Source organism: Lontra canadensis, unplaced genomic scaffold, assembly GCF_010015895.1.
Source record: "Lontra canadensis isolate GAN:19392208 unplaced genomic scaffold, GSC_riverotter_1.0 scaffold103, whole genome shotgun sequence".
Taxonomy (NCBI): domain Eukaryota; kingdom Metazoa; phylum Chordata; class Mammalia; order Carnivora; family Mustelidae; genus Lontra; species Lontra canadensis.
In genome coordinates, this window is record NW_022631097.1 from 6,671,537 (window position 1) to 6,689,085 (window position 17,549).

A 17,549-nucleotide genomic window follows, 5' to 3' on the forward strand; every position below is an offset into this window, starting at 1 on the left:
CTGGGAATCAAATGCGTAGCGTGGTGACCATAATTAAAAATACTGTATTGTACATTTGAAATTTGCTAAAAGTAGATCTTGAGTTCACACATGCACGCGCACACATGCACAGAGTGTATGAGGTGATGGTATGTAAGTTAACCCAATTACAGTAATCATTTCACAACCTACATACATGTATATCACAACCTATATATATGTCAAATCATCACATTGTACACTTTAAATATACACAGTTTTGTCAGTTACACCTCAGTACACCTGGGAAAAAAGGTCATAGGACTCCAGAACACTTTCCTTCCTGCCACACCTTCCCAACATGTCACTGAAGGCCTACACACCCCAGTTCCTTTTATCCAGTATAGCATGTCTGGCTTTCAACAGAAAAATTAAAAAGTGAAAAACACGGTTTGAAGAGACAGAGTAAAGCATCAGAACCAAAGTCAGATGTAGTAGGGATGTTGGAATTACCAGACCAGGAATTTAAAATAGGCTATGGTGGGGGCGCCTGGGTGGCTCAATGGGTTAAGCCTCTGCCTTTGGCTCAGGTCATGATCTCAGGGTCCTGGGATTGGGCCCCACGTCAGGCTCTCTGCTCAGCAGGGCACCTGCTTCCCCCTCTCCTTCTGCCTGCCTCTCTACTTGTGATCTCTTTCTCTCTTTCAGATAACTAAATAAAATCCTTAAAAAAAAAAAATAGCTGTGGTGAATATGTCAGGGACACTAATGGAAAAAGTAGACAACATTCAGAAATAGATGGGTCATGTCAGCAGAGATATTGAAATTCTAAGAAAGCATTAAAAAAACACATTGAAGGACAGAGTAAAAAAGGTGAATGGCATACATGAAGAAATAGGGAATTTCAAAGAGAAATGAAAACTAAAGAGAGAGAGAGAAAAAAAAAAAGAAATAGAACTGAAAATCCCAGTAACAGAAAGAAAGGAATTCACTTGGTGGGCCCAACTGCAGACTCTTGAAGGAGGAGTAGCTTGGATACTAGCCAGTAGAAATTATTCACACTAATTTGCAAAAGAAAATGAGAAAGAAAAGAACAGAGAGCCCAAAATGTGGGACAATACCAAAGGGTCTAATACATAGGTAATTGGAGTCCCAGGAGAAGAGGGTAGAGCAAGAATAAGCTAGAAGAAATAATGAATGAGAATTTTTGATTATTGGTGGTGGTTATCAACCAAAGGGTTCAAGAAGCTCATCAAATTTCAAGAAGTATAAATGAAACAAAATCCCATTTAGTCACCTTATAGTAATATTACTAAAAGAAGAAGGTAAAGAGGAAATGATAAGCAAGAGGAGGAAATTACATACAGGGTGGGCACAGTGTTCAGAATGACCGCTGATTCTCATCAGAAACAAGACCCGAAATGAAATATGAATGAAATGAAGTGGAATGAAAATGAAAGAGACATATTTTTATTTTATTCAGACGAAATCCCAGAGAATTAAGTCTCCAGGAGATCCGCATTACTAAAACATGCTAGAAAAATTCTCGAGGCTGAAGGAAAAAGATACCAGATAGTAGCCTTGATCGGCAAGAAGGAATGAAGAGCAAGAGAAAAAGTAAAAATGGGAGTAAATATAAAGGCTCATTAAAAATTATATATTTATATCTATTTGTTTAGAAGCCTGCTGTCTATTCAGAATGTATCAGAGTTCATACCCTATGTGAAATTAAAATATATGGCAGTGAGAGCTATAAGGATGGGGGGGGGTGTGAATGGAATGATACTGTGTTTTACTTTGTTTTATGAAATAGTATATTATTTGAAAGTATGTCATGATGAATTCGGAATGCACATTTTAATTTCCAATAACCTCTAAGGTAACGCATGGAGGAGGTAAAATGGAATCCTAAGATAATCATTTGATTTTCCAGAAGAAGGCAGGAAAGGAAGAAGAAAGGAACAAAGAACAGAAAGGACAAATGGAAAAGCAATGCCCAGGTGATGGAATTAAACCCAGCCCTATTAAGAATTACGTTAAATGGAAACATTTTGAACACCCACTTAAAATTTAAGGCAGAGCGTATCAGGTTAGGTAAAAAAGCAAGACTAAAATACATGCATTTTTAAGGATATAGATACAGATTTAAAGGAAAGAATGTAAAATAGATACCATGTAAGCATAAAACATAAGCAAGCTGATATGGCTATGTTAATGTCAAGTATACTATAATAAAGAAGGAGGTTCAATAGTGGGAAGAGTTCATTTGTCAAGAACTCACCATTTAAAATTTTAACTTAAAAGAATATGAAATAGAAATATAACCAAAAAGGAGAAATAGACATTGCAGAATCGCAATGGCAGATTTTAACAAAAACCTCCAGTGAATGATAAAAATAAACAGACAAAAATCTGTAAGAATATAGATGGCTTGAACAACACTACTAACCAGTCTGATTTAATTGACCTTAATAGAACACTGAACTCCCAAATTATAGAATATACATTCTTTTAGTGTTCCCATGGAATGTTCACCAAGATGAACGTAAGCCCAGCCATAAAATAATGTGTTTGAAAGATTGATATCATAAAGCGGATGATGGTAATGAGACAGTAATTATAATAATCTTTTTAGATAATTCTGATATATTAGAAAATGAAGCAATATCTTTTAAAATAATCCTTGGGTCAAAGAAGAAATAAAAAAGGAAATTAGAAACTATTTCTTATGTGTGATAATGAACCATGTATTTGTGGGATTTACTTAAAGAAGTGCTTAGAGGGAAATTTGTACCTTTAAATGCTTATGTGAGAGAAGAAGAGAGATTTAAAATCATGAGCACATTCCTCAGGTGAGCTCTCAGGGTTGCTCGGCAATCCTGCTGTAATTCCTTTGTTAATTAGTTTTCCTGCCCTTGGAGTGCCTATTTCATATCTTTCTTTCCACCTCAAATTTCCCCCCTGAGCTGATGACCTCCTTCTTATTTCGCTGGGAAAAGAAAAGCAGTCAGAGGAGAAGCAGGCATCTTCTTCTGCCAGATCAGTCCACTGATAAGTTCTGTACCGATGTGTCCTGCTCACCCTCCTTTAAAGTGGTGAGTGATGATGTTTCTGTCAGAAACACGGGACCCCACATCCTCATGCTCACTCCAAGACTGTGTTCACACTCCCTCTTTTCTGCATCATCTCCACCCGCACTCCTTCTACATTATGCCTACCACATATTAGTATATGGAGAAATCTCCAGACTTAAAGTTGAGACCATCCTCTACCAGTTTACCCATTTCTTGCTCCCCTTCACAGCAGAATATCGTGAACGAACGTTCATGCCCTCACTTCCTGTACCTTCTTCATTTTCTCTTATCCCCATTAAAGTTTTGTCCCATCCACTCTTAAAATTTGTGCTTGTCAGCATTACTGGGGACTGACTTCCCCATGGCCAAGTCCGGTGCTGAGTCGCAGGTCTGGGGAACATTTCTTTACTTGGCTTCTGGGCCGGCACCCTCTGGTGTTTCTCCTCCCTCACAAGCTATTCCTTCTTACTCTCCTTTGATGATCTTCCCAACCTCTGCATGTGGGAGTGCTCCAAGGCTTGGTCATTGACACTCTTCTCTGCCTTCTTCCGTTCACTGGGTGATCTCATCCAGTCCCATGGCTCGAAACGCCATCTTTGTGCTGATGTACGTCTTCTGTTTCTCCCCTCCCAAAGATTTCAAACTTGCGGATACTACTGCCTACAAGAGAGCTGCACTTGGATTTCTAATAGGCACCTCACACTCTACACCTGAATTCTTTCTTCCCCCTCTTCCCTGTTACCCCATGAGAGCTCTCCTCTTCCAGCTCTTGTTTGTGTCTTCTCTCTCTCATACTGGATATCTTCCAACTGTGCATCAAATCTGTACAGCTGTTGGCCCTTCTGTGGCTCCTGTTCTAGTCTGAGCCACCAGCCTCCTGTCTGGTCTCCTGGCTCTACTCATCACCCCAATCCACAGGGAAGGAGTTTGTCCGCTTTCTTCTAACCACTTTTCCCTCCATTCACTGGGTTCCAGCCATACTGACCTCCTGGAGGCTGCCTTCCCACACCAACCAGGTTTCTGCCTTCTGCCTGGAAGGTTCCTCCCTGAGATATCTACATGGTTCCCTGGCCTTTTGTGACCACCTATGTACCACCCACTTTCTGCCCCTCTCTGTTCCCTCACTGTCTTCTTTTCTTCATAGCTCTTGGCATCATGTGACATTATCTGCTCATCTGTTGTCTGTGAAGAACATAAGCTTTGTGGCTGTGTTCACTGCTGTGTTTCTTCAAGCAGCTAGGATGCCACCCAGTGCACAGTGCGTGCTTATTAAATATTTGCTGAGCAAACTGAATATGCTTAATAATCATCCTCTGTTTTCTTAGTTCTTATGAAATGCTAGAAAGAATATTGTTAAAGAAGTATACAAAAAAAGTTCACTATGGTTAACTCTGGGTGACATTTCTTACTTTTTATTTTTCTGAGTTTTCCAGATTTTCTGCCACAAGCATATATTGCTTTTTTTTTTTTTAAAGATTTTATTTATTTATTTGACAGAGAGAGATCACAAGTAGACAGAGAGGCAGGCAGAGAGAGAGAGAGAGAGAGGGAAGCAGGCTCCCTGCCAAGCAGAGAGCCCGATACGGGACTCGATCCCAGGACCCTGAGATCATGACCTGAGCCGAAGGCAGCGGCTTAACCCACTGAGCCACCCAGGCGCCCCATATTGCTTTTATACTCACAAGCAGATTTCAGTAAGAATCAGGGCATGCATATATATATATATATATATATATATATATATAATCTTACACAGACTCATAAACATAACGAAGACAAAAGAAAGAAATCAGAATGTTAGTGGTGGATGTTTTGGACTGGACTTTAGTCCATTTTCCCTATTGTTTAGCTTCCTGTGTTGTCTGTGTTTCTTCTAATAAGCATGGATTGCTTTCATGGTAGAAAAAAATAAAACTTTAAAAAGGGGGAAAAAAACCTAGGGTCCAATAATTATAACTTGCTATTTTATGGAATTCAATGATAATTGGACTTTACTACAAACACTATAATAAAGTTTCTTTTTTAACTTTCTTATTTTAAAATGATTTCAGACTTATAAAAAGGTCAAAACCAGGAGAGAATTCTCAGACTTTCACCTGCATATTATTTTACCACATTTTCTTTTTCTCAGAGACTCTTCCTCCTGCCCTCCTTTCTCCTATACACACATACATGTATATATTTAATATATGTTTACTATTTTGTATTTTTAATATTATGCATTTTAGTTTAGTTTAAACTAAATTAGCATTTAGTTTAGTAAATACATATATACTTAACTCTCTTCTTTAATCTGGAACAGTTCCTCAGTCTTTCTTTGACTTTATAACTTGACATTTTAAAAGGGACCTGTTTATTTTCTGGAATGTCTTGGTCTGTGTCTTCTGGTGTTTCCTCATGATTAGACTTAGGATATTGGCAGGACTATGACAGAGTGATGACACCTTTTCCTCAGTGCTTTCTTCTCAAACCGCAGTCTCTGCCTGTCCCAGTACTGCCCATGGTGACTTTAGTCACGTATTGTTTTCAGTCACGGTAACATTTGGTTCTTTTTTTTTTTTTTTTTAAGATTTTTATTTATTTATTTGACAGAGACAGATCACAAGTAGGCAGAGAGGCAGGCAGAGAGAGCGGGAAGCAGGCTCCCTGCTGAGCAAAGAGCCTGATGCAGGGCTTGATCCTAGAAACCTGATATCAGTCATGACCTGAGCCGAAGGCAGAGGCTTTAAACCACTGAGCCACCCAGGCGCCCCCCCCCCCCCCCCCCCCCCCCCGACTCTGTGGGTTCTAATCCATTATCTTTATAATTTAATTTGATGCTTACATTTTCCCTGATTAGTCCAGTGGAAGCCCTCTGGGCTGGCTCCTGTGTCCTTTGTGACATGTATCTGCCACTCTCTGAGCGCTTTTGGACTTTTTTAGAAAAGTACAGCTAAGTATGCTAAGCTCATGTTGTACTTTTCCACCCTCAGCTGTGGAATCAGTCCTTTTTCCAGGGAGCCTTGTTGCTTTTAGAGGAGAATGAAAAACCAAAATCTCAACAAATCAAGATCTAGGTGCTAGATGTGTCTGTTAAAATTTCTGAAGGACCTTGTTATGACTGTTTTCTTGTTCTACAGAAAGGACTCCTGTCAGACACAGTGGTTGTTTCCAGAAAATCTTCACTTTTAAGTAAAACTGAAAATCCGGGCATAATTTTGAATGCTTTGGCAGTTTAGAGGCATGCCTCTCAACCTGACATACTTGGACATAAGTTGATAATGGTACTAATAAAGCCATAAGTGGATCCTTTGTCGGTAAAGAATGAGTACATTGCGTTTACCTCAGCATGGTTTTTAATTCAATTCAGAATTATTTTAGTTTAGCTATTAATGGACTTGCCATCGAAAGAGTGAGTAAAATTAAGCCTTTCAAAAAAGTTGCTATTTGCAAAACGGAATACTGTAATTTGCAACATTTTATTCTTGTTCATCAAGAAAATATAATTTCTTCCATTTTCTTTAGTCACTCATTAGCTTTTAACAGCTGGCAAAAGATTAAGTATGAGTCCTTAATTTCTGCTTCCTTTTTTATAAATTGAGTACTTCCTATAGAAATATAGTGTCAATTGCATGCTTTTTTTTTTCTTCAAATAGGGTTAATTTTAAGCATTGAAGGTAAAGGACACGTGTTACTGACCCCTTTCAACTTGCATAGCATCTAGCAGAGTGTGTTCTCAACAGTGGCTGCTATTGCAAGAGGGGATGGTGTACACTCCCATATTCTTGGTGATATGTGCTGCCCCTATTAATCAGATTTCTGCATAACCGAAGGGGAAGGGAAAGGATATTTTCCTAGGGCAGAGATATGGACTGGAATATGTCTTTTAAACTGAATGGGCAAATAGAGAAAAATTAGTTGGTTACATTTTTGACCGTGACTGATATTCAAAATAAACAACTGATAGTCTTGGATATAAACTATTTGGAATGTGGTACTCTGTCTACGGATCATCCAACTGAAGGGGCAGTCATTCTCCTAAATGGGTGTCATGAAACAGTGGTTCCAAAGGATGTTACCAGGTGTTTCCAGGCCCCCGTCAGTTTGAACACATGGTATGCTAGATGGTCTCTAGTAGGGTCCTATTGCACCTAGAGTATTAAAGATTTGAGATACCCCAAGGCATAGAAGCATGTTTAATCTTTACAGCCCAGTGTTTTCCAAACTTACTTGGGCCGGGAGGATTTGTTGGTTGTGTACTTGTTAACAAGAAAGCACTGAAAAGAGATCATATGTTTTTTATTCAGGTGGTACTCTCTGAACACTAACCCAGCACAGGCAATACAGAGATAAAAGACATCACTTATACTCTCAGAGAACTTACACAAAGATAGCATTCAGTTATGTGAAGAGTCCTGTGACTGAGGTATACTTAGGGTACTGTGGGGACACAGAGAGAGGCATCTGATCTTATAGACCCCTACCTGCATCCTGAAGGATTGATTTTAAGTTAATGCATTTTTATTCATTGATTCCACAATCTTTTTGAGCACCTACTATTAGCCAGGCATGTCCTAGACCTTGGGGATTGATAAAGCAGTGCACAGAACCGAAGAGAGCCCTTGTCCTCTTAGATCATACAGTCTCAAGAAAGGAGACGAGACAAGATGAATAAGTAAAGTGTACAATTACAGCATGGTGATAAGTGCTAAGGAGAAAAATAAGTGGGTGGGTGGGGATGGGGGACAGTGTGTGTGCATGTGTGTGGTGAGGTGATGGCACTTTTAGCTAAGGTTGCTAGCGGTGTCTCACTTAGAAGGTCCCATTTGGGTATAGATCTGGATAAAGTGAGGGACCAAACCCTGTGAGTCTCTGGGACAAAACAGTCCAAGGAGAAGGAGCAGGAATACGCCCGACCGGAAGCGAGAATGATTGGCATGTCTGAGAAGGAACAAGGAGACAGTGTAGGCGGAATGGAATATGCAAGGGAGAGGGTGATAGTTGCTGAGGCCAGCAGGGTAAAGGAAGTTAAATCACTTTATAAGCCTCCTATGGCCTTCGGCTTCTATTCTGAGTGAGGTGACAAGGCATGGAAGGGATTTTTGAAAGTGCAGTACCAGGAGCAGAATCTGTGGGAAAGGGGAAATGGGTTTAGACATTGCAAATAGTTCATTTTGACTGGAGCACAAACGATGGGCACAAACTTCTGACTGGGCAGAAGTGAGGTGCACAGGGCCTTCTGCGTCCTTCTGAGAGGCCTAGATTTGAGCTTGAGAATGATAGGGAGCAATAAAGAATTTGAGTAGGAGGGAGGGTCAGGTCTTCCTTTAAGAAAGATCATTTGGTAGCAGTGTGATGAACAGATTTGAGGGTGGGAGGTGAACCTGAAAGCAAAAAAAGCCAAAGCTGTTGATCTATGTCATGCAGGAGGGAAACAGGGAGGGTGTGAGCTCAGAGGTGCTGGGGAGAGACAGGTGCCATTGGTGTTCCATGAGCTTTAGGGGGAGGCAGCAGCCACCGATGATGACTCCATTTCTGCTTGGGCTTCATTTCAGGTTGGTTGATGCCTTTCCACACAGGGATGCAGGGTTGAGTTAACGTGAAAATGAATTCCTATTGGAATTCCTATTTGAGATTCTTATAGGATATCAACATGGAGATGTTCATGAGCTAATTAGAAACACAAGCCCAACACTGGGGAAAAAGTTTATAAGCCAGTGAACAAACATTAATTCTGGATACCACATCTAGTTAGCAGAGTTGGAAAAACATATGATTTGTGTGAAGACTTTATTTTATTCCTTTGCCTTTTTGGAAACTGCTTTATCTTTTGTGGGAGTGGAAACTGTTGGCAGAATTTTAAGTGACTCCAGAGGACCATACAATAGATACCAGACTTACAGAGAAACAATTTACTGCTCTGCTGAAATCAGTAGTCTTGGGGATCCCCCTTCCAGTTTTGGCAGGAGGGATGACTTTTTAGATACAAGATGTTTTTATTGATTTCTTTATTGCTTTCATTTTTTAAGAGAAAGCTCCTCTTGTTAAGACAGTTATACCATGAGGGGTGCCTGGGTGGCTCAGTGGGTTAAAGCCTCTGCCTTCGGCTCAGGTCATGATCTCAGGGTCCTGGGATCGAGCCCCGTATCAGGCTCTCTGCCCAGCAGGTAGCCTGCTTCCTCCTCTCTCTCTGCCTGCCTCTCTGCCTACTTGTGATCTCTGTCAAGTAAATACATAAAATCTTAAAAAAAAAAAACAACAAACAGTTATACCATGAGAATTTATGAAATTATATTGCTTTTAGATTCAGAAGAAATGCTCATCCATTGTCTTGGAGTGGCCATTTAAGAAGCAATATTTCAGTCCATTTCATTAATTAAACAGGTAGTTAACAATGAAATAATTCAGGGAAGTTGCTAATTTCTAGACAAGGAAGTTCAGGGAAGTATATGATAATAAAAGCAAGGGATTAGAAGTTAGAAGACCAGAGTTTTGTTTCATCTCTTACTGCCACAGACTAGCCATGAGATTTGGACAGATCACCTTTCGATGGTCAGGTTAGTCACCTGGAAAGTGAACGCAGTAACTCACTGTTGACCTCATGAGCTGGTGCATTCATCGAACAGGCGTTTGTCAGGAGGCATTGTTCTAGGGCTGGACTGTAACACTAAACAGGGCATGGTTTTTACTCTCACAGTTTGCCATGTTGTAAATTACAGCAGTCTGGAAAGTGGATATCAGAGCACCATATAAATTATAAAGCACTGTGAAAATGTCATGGTGATTCTTGCTTTAAGTATTCTTTCCAGAAGATTTAGGTTCTCTTCTCATTTGGGTGATAAACTGGTAGAAATGCAAATAAATGGTAGGTTTACACACAGACCTTAAACCCTTCCCAAAAATTAACTAAAAATGGAGCATAGTCCTAAATATAAAACTATAAAACTCCTGGAAGGTAACATGGGACAAAATCTAGCTGACCTTGGGAGTGGTGGTGACTTTTTAGATACACCAAAGAAAGGCACCACAATGAAAGAAAAAATTGATAAGCTAGGCCTCATTAAAATTAAAAACTTGGGCTCTGTGAAAGATACTGTCAAGAGAATAAGACAGGCCACAGAATGGGAGAAGATATTTGCAGAAGACATAATCTGATAAAAGCTGTTACCTATAATATACTAAGACTGCTTAAAGTTCATTACTAAGAAAACTGACAACCTGATTTAAAAACGGGCAAAAGACCTGAACAGACCTCTCACCAAAGAAGATGTACAGATGGCAGGCACAGAGCACATGAAAACACATTTAACCTCATCTGTCATCAGGGAAATGCAAATTAAAATGAGATAACCACCTCACACCTTTCAGAACGGCTAAAATCCAGAAAACCGACAACACCAAATGCTGATGAATGTGTGGAGCAACAGGAACTCTCATATGTTGCTGGTGGGAATGCAAAATGCCACTTTGGAAGACAATTTGTTTCTTATAAAAATTAACATACTTGGGGCACCTGGGTGGCTCAGTGGGTTAAGCCTCTGCCTTCAGCTCAGGTCATGATCCCAGGGTCCTGGGATGGAGCCCCACATCGGGCTCTCTGCTCAGCAGGGGGCTGCTTCTCCCTCTCTCTCTGCCTGCTTCTCTGCCTGCTTTCAATCTCTCTCTCTGTGTCAAATAAATAAAATCTTAAAAGAAAAAAAATTAACATACTCTTACTATATAATCTGGCAGCCTTGCCCCTTGGTGTTTACCCAAGTGAGTTGAAAACTCATGTCCACCTAAAAACCTGCACACAGATGTTTATTCATCACCACCAAACACTGGAAGCAACCACAATGTCCTTCAGTAGGTGAATGGGTAATCAAACTGGTCCATCCAGACAGTGCGACGTTATTCAACACTAAAAAGAAGCAAGCTGTCTTGCCATGAAAAAACGTGAAGGAGCCTGAAATGCATGTTACTAAGTGAATGTGGTTAATTATAATTAATTATGATTTCTACTGTATGACATTCTAGGAAAGACAAAACTATGGAGACATTTAAAAAATCAGTGGGTGGCAGGGAGTTGGGGGTGATAAATAATGTGGAACATAAAGAATTTTTATCAGTGAAACTATTTTGTATGATCCTGTAATGGTGGATACATGTCTTTATACATAGGTCCAAATCCGTAGAACATTTAACATCAAGAGTGAACCCTAATGGAAACTGAACTTTGGATGTAATAACATGTCAGTGTGGGTTTATCAGTTATAACAAATGCATATAACAAATGTGTGAGGTTGATAGTGGGGGAGGGTACCGGGGGGGTAGGAAGTATATGGGAATTTTCTGTGCTTTCTGCTCAGTTTTGCTGTGAACTAGAAAGTGTTCTTAAAATTAAGGTCTATTTTTTAAAAAGTGGTTCTTTCTGGCAGAGGAAGTATGCCGTGCACACTCAGGATAGACAGTTATTAAATGTTTGTTGAATGAATAAAGGAATGATGTTAGGATTTGGAAATCCAAGCAGGTACTTAACTCCTACGTTTTCAGAAATTTTTTTTATTACATTTTAATAAAAGTGGGAGTAGTTATGTCTGGCATTTACAAGAATCCATACAGAAAATTTAACTCCAAATACAAAATAACTGATTTTAGAGAGTGCGAGAGTCAGCACTGTATCCTTAGATTTCAAAATACAGATTAGAACAGTTTCTTGCCATTGGAGAGTGTTAGGCACAACGTAAGATATCTAACGTTTCTGAGGGCGAATGAAGCAAAATCTCAAATTTAGAAACCAACATGATTTATTTATCTTGGGAAGTAAAAGGAAGGTTAAGGTCCCAAGATTCTATTTATTTGTGAAGTATGCAAAATGAGAGTCATTTTTTTCCCAAAGAAGTTTAATGGGAAACAACTTGGTGATAGCTCACGTAGCAATTAAATGAAAGTTCTGTACTCTTCTGGGTATTCTAAAACCATACAACTTTGGGTCAATTTCAGATAGATGATTATATCCACAATACATTTTCAAAAGTTCTAAAGGCCCTTGACTGTGACACTTTATTTTTATAATCATTTGCACAAAATCCCACATGTTGACAGTAATCGGCATTAGCAAGAACGTGTGAAGGCTGCTTCAGCACTTCTTAACAGATGGCCTTCTCCATTCATTTTCTTCTCTAGGCAAACATGCTGAAGACATATTTGGTGAGCTGTTTAATGAGGCTAACAACTTCTACATCAGAGCAAATTCTCTTCAAGACAGAATTGATCGTCTTGCTGTCAAAGTTACCCAGCTGGATTCAACAGTGGAAGAGGGTAAGTAATTGCATGAAAGCAATGAGCTAGAAGTGATGTTGACAAGACGATAGTCATTAATTGCGGTGTAATCACTGCTTTTTCCTTGGGGTAGTGTGCTGATATTTCATCTTGTCCTTTCTAGAAGAATATTGTGGGGTGGGGGCCACAATATTGGGTAAGATAGTAATTAAAGAGTCTTATCTTGTCTACCTCATAGATGCCTTCAATACTCTTTTTTAAAAAATATACCCGTATAGTATTTATTTTAAAGGGTTCTTTGAATATTTTTGCTATTAGAAACCCTAGTTTATGTCATTGGTGGTTCTTTTAAAGATACTTTCTTACCTAAAAATCACAGAGTCACTCCAAAAATGTGGTCCAGCTATGAGGGAGGGTGGTACTTACACAGCGTGACTGAGGGAAGGCATGAAGGCATCCGCCTGCTACCCTTGTTGGGATTGATGCCTGTAAATAATCATGGTGATCTGCGATTTCCCGTCTCAATAAATAGCATTTACTGATGGCTTTAGGCATCATGGTTGTAAAATGAAGTTAATATTGGTAAGCACTGTGTAGGTAACTGATAATAATTTTGAGGATAGACCCTGAAATTGTGACAGTTTCAATAAAATGAAAATTCAGCAATTCCTTTTTAAAGATTTCCCTTTCTGTATCTTTTGGATGAGAGACTGAGATTACACTGGAAAAAAAAATATGCAAAAATAAAGTACAAGATACAACATTTCATATTTCCTTGAGAAAAATGTTCAGATTAACAATTATTTTTACCCTTATGTAGTGGTAGTTTTGATTTCTCTTGTTGCAGTAAAATGATCTTAGTATTTGATTTTTCTACTAGACTTACAATAGTTGTATTAATGAAAAAACTGGAAGGTTTTTTTTTTTTTTAATGTAGTGTTTTAGGGAATTCATCCCTCATCATTTAAAAAAATATATTTACTCATGTTCAGGTCTTTTTCAAAGGTCAATATTAAATTTGTGAATTAGAAATTGGACAAAAATGTAAAGCATTGAAATTTTAATATCCCTTATGAACATTCTTTAATCTGATTTTTAAGGTTTATTTTATTTGAAAAAGTAAAACCTTGGCTGGTTATTTGGCCTATTCAGATAAGAAATTTTAGCATCTTAAGCCAGTCACTCATTTTTCGCCTTGGTATCACAAATAATTTTTAGTATTTACTCATCTTCCTTCAGTTTCTTTGTGGGATCTTGTAATTGGAATACCAGTGATAAACCTTGTGCTCGAAAAGGTTAATCTGTACACTAGAGTTCATAAGATTTTACACTGTATCTCATATCCTTAAAATTCTATCCAATCAAGATTTACCTGATTACTATTTGGCATAGATTTTATATTAGAAAAAAACATGTGACCAAGTTAGGAAATCTGTGTTCTATTTTGAGTTTGCCCTTTTTTGCTGGGTGATCTTGGAAGAGTTACTTAACACCCAACTCTCAGCTCTGTTGGTCAGGTGGGTTAATGGACCACGTTGCCCAATTCAAAAGTGTCTGTCAAGGTTAGATGAGTTAATACATGAGATGTAAAGTGTTGTGCAGACACAAGAAGTAAGTATTATCAGCCCTGATTTTCTTACCTCTGAGTGTAGTTTAAATGCTGCTCCTTAATTTCTAGGACTTTTCTAGGTATTTTGAAAAACCTTGCCATCTTTCCTTAATGTCAGTGTCAGGAAAACGTCCATGTGTTTTTTACATTTGTATATATTTTTTGCAGACATATTTCCTACATGTATTATATTCAACCGGTATTAACTGAATATTTTTTTCCTCCAGGATACCCAAACCTTTGTATTTACATACCTGTTATGCTCAACTATATTCCTGTGTGGTTTCTGAAAAACGCTATTATAAAGAATGATGTTCTAATATTAGGTTCAAAGAAATAATTAGATCACTACAGAAGAAGAAAAGACGTGATTCGTCTTTGTTTTATAGAGACCGCTTTCTTTATAAGAGGGAAGGAATATACATGCTATTTAAGCGTAGTTTTAAATGAACAGTATAAACATGATGTTGTTATTCTAGAATCATAAATTCTACTTATGACTGTGTCTCAAATGATACTCATTGGTGAACAGTTAAAATATTTCTATATAACTCAACCTGGGGGACTTTTTTCTAACTAGTGTCACTACAGGATATCAACATGAAAAAGGCTTTCAAAAGTTCCACAGTCCAAGACCAGCAGGTGGTTTCAAAGAACAGCCTTCCTAATCCTGTTGCTGATATCTACAACCAGAGCGATAAGCCACCTCCCCTGAATATCCTTACACCGTACAGGTATGGCTTCATGCATTCCCAGTGCCTTTTTAGTCTAGATAAGCTGAGAGAGGAGAATAGTGCGGTGGACGTATTTTTTTTCAAGCTTTGAAAGTAATTGCAGGTATTATATACAACGAAATCAGTTCCTAGTACAGAATTGTTAAAGGTTTCGAATTTCAAAATAGAGATTAACTCACCGAGAGAAGTGTGAGCTCTAATGTTAGCTTTGGTAGATAGCTATAGTAGATAGCTACTTTTGTAGATACCTGAGTGTAGATATCTGAAGTAGAATTTTGTTACTTTAGAATCAGAAATTCTACTTATGATTGTGTCTCAAATGACACTCATTGCTGAACAGTTAAAATATTTCTATATAACTCAACCTGGGGGACTTTTTTCTAAATAGTGTCACTACAGGATATCAACATGAAAAAGGCTTTCAAAAGTTCCACAGTCCAAGTAATTATAAAATTACACATTGTATAATGTGTGTGGTTATGTTGTTCCTCATATTCAAAGTCAGTTTTAAAGGAACTGCGTAATTCATTTATCATGCAGCGAAATACCTGTGTCAGCATTTCAGCCCTGCAGAGACTTTTGTCATTTAATTCAGAAAAATGCATGCTGCAGCTAGGGATTCTTAAAGAGTGAATAATACAGTCAACAAATTAACCTGTTACTGTAAAATGGTAGGACTCGGTATCAGGACCAGACTTTCCAGAAAAAGAATGGAAAATCGGTGGTGCAAAAAGTTAATATTAAGCAATTGAAAATACTTGTTAAAAACACCTCTCCTACCTCTTACCATGTTAGTGTTTTCTTTCCATATTTTGTCACCTTCTTTCCCATCTCCCTTTTCCATATGCCTTCTCATTGTCCTTCATCGTACAGCTTGTTCTTCTCCTGCCTTTGCCCTCCAGGTAAGCTCATTCCCTCAGCCTCTGATGAGCACAGGCTGTGTGGTAGAGGGTGTCCTGACGGCCCCCAGGACTAGCTTCACTGGGTAACAGACTCCCTTTACCACTGAATGGGTTCTCTCTTTCTGGTGCCGCCATCTTGGGCCTTTGGTCCTTCTCAAGGAGTGCTCAGAGTATTTTTGGTCTGAATTCCTGTTCCTTCTCAGGGTCCAAAGGAGATGTTTGGACCTACCTCTATTGCAGCTCTGCTAATAAAGCAGCAGTTCCAGTTATGTTCTTTTCTTAAGCACGGACAGAAAGATTCTCTCCAAAAAAAAAAAAATCAATAGAAATCCCATGGAAACTATAATGGAAAAGGGCCAATGGGCCACAGTTTCCTGTGGAACAAGTATGCTTTTCTGGAAGTTTTAGCACACTCATCTAAAAATTAATAATCTATATGAATAGTAGTATTGTAAGTCTGATGTTTTACCTTACAATTTCACTTTCATTCAATAGGCATATTTTGGGGGGCAGTTTCAGATTTATTTAGCACTAGAAGCCACAAGGGCAGGCCTGTTAAAACTGTCCTAAGACACCTCACTAAATAATCCTGTTCCAAAGGAAAAAGCTGAGAAAACTCAGTGGGCCATTTATCTTTGATGAATTGAGATCATGATTAGCTACTTGTGGTGATAGAAAAATTTTAATTTTGTAAAAAAACGAAGTAACTTTCATAGATATTGTATGTGTATATTCAGTTTTACAGAAAATAAAAATGTCTAACTCTTTAATAATGTGTTTAAGAGTAACAGTGCTAAAAATTCAAATGTACTTTTTTTTTTTTTTTTTTTTTTTTAAAGATTTTATTTATTTTTTATTTGACAGACAGAAATCACAAGTAGACAGAGAGGCAGACAGAGAGAGAGGAGGAAGCAGGCCTCCTGCTGAGCAGAGAGCCCGATGCGGGGCTCGATCCCAGGACCCTGAGATCATGACCTGAGCTGAAGGCAGAGGCTTTAACCCACTGAGCCACCCAGGCGCCCCTCAAATGTACTTTTTGACAATAAATATTTGAGGTATATAAAACACTAAGGACAGTGTTAATATGAACACGAGAACATGACTTGAAAATGAAGTATTTGGTTGCTATCAACACCGGGCATTCCGGCTTATATTCTTATGTTGAGATTAATATTTGCTCACTGACATGAGCTACTGCCTTCATTAAAGTATTAGCTCCCCTTTTTTTAAAAAAAAAAAAAATATGCATTTTATATGTCTTAAATTTTGTAACAAATTACTGTTGAGTTTTTCTCTATCTTCATTCCATTTGAAGGCCTGGCTTCTTTGGGCGACTCTATTTTTCACAGTAATGTTGTTAATAAAATCACTGTAATGGAGGTCTCCTATCAGTTAGGAAATTTGGAAAGGAAAAGAAGGATTTCAAGTCATCATAGATGAAAGTATAAAGCAACTTGCATGGTTAGTGATTTTCAGACCGTCGATTGGGCCAGAGTAGCCCCCAGAGGAACCTGGGCCATAGTTTGTGATGATGAGAAGCTCCCAGAACATGGCATAGCAGGAGCATCAGGGAAGGGCAGGCAGGATGCCCCCCTGGGCTCATTCAGTTAGTTTGCATTTACTGTTCGGGCATAAACTCTTTCTTATACTCATCTCACTGTGTCTCATCTCATTTTGCTTTTCTCTGGGCCTTAAATGACTTACTGAAACCCTGATTTGAAATGTAAATGCTCTGCTTCCTCCTGAAGGTAGTCTACAGGCTAGATCCTTTTTTAAAGCATTAGTCTTAGAGAGCATTTAGTTCATGTTATGATTGTTTTGAGCTTTACTTTCGATTTATATTACAACTTGGGAATTGCATTGGTTTTATGATAGATGAATAATTATATAAATCCTTGAAATAGTCTTTAGACCACAGTGGTTGTAGCAGGACTTGAAAGTGCAATGCCATAATTGAATTCTCTTTGTGAGTTACTTCCACTCCCATCACACTTAATACGCTGGGAACTAATTTTTGCTTCTTTCCGAATTG

General features: G+C 38.5%; 1 protein-coding gene across 2 annotated transcripts in view; it reads left to right on the forward strand.

Annotated features, from left to right (window-relative positions):
- The window catches only part of WASF3 (WASP family member 3), a 127,590-nt gene that overhangs the window by 95,467 nt on the left and 14,574 nt on the right, over positions 1 to 17,549 (forward strand). For both annotated transcript variants that reach the window (XM_032838193.1, XM_032838192.1), the window contains exons 4-5: positions 12,177 to 12,311; positions 14,462 to 14,615. In XM_032838193.1, the coding sequence (XP_032694084.1) occupies positions 12,177 to 12,311; positions 14,462 to 14,615 (289 nt within the window). The remainder of the gene's footprint in view (positions 1 to 12,176; positions 12,312 to 14,461; positions 14,616 to 17,549) is intronic.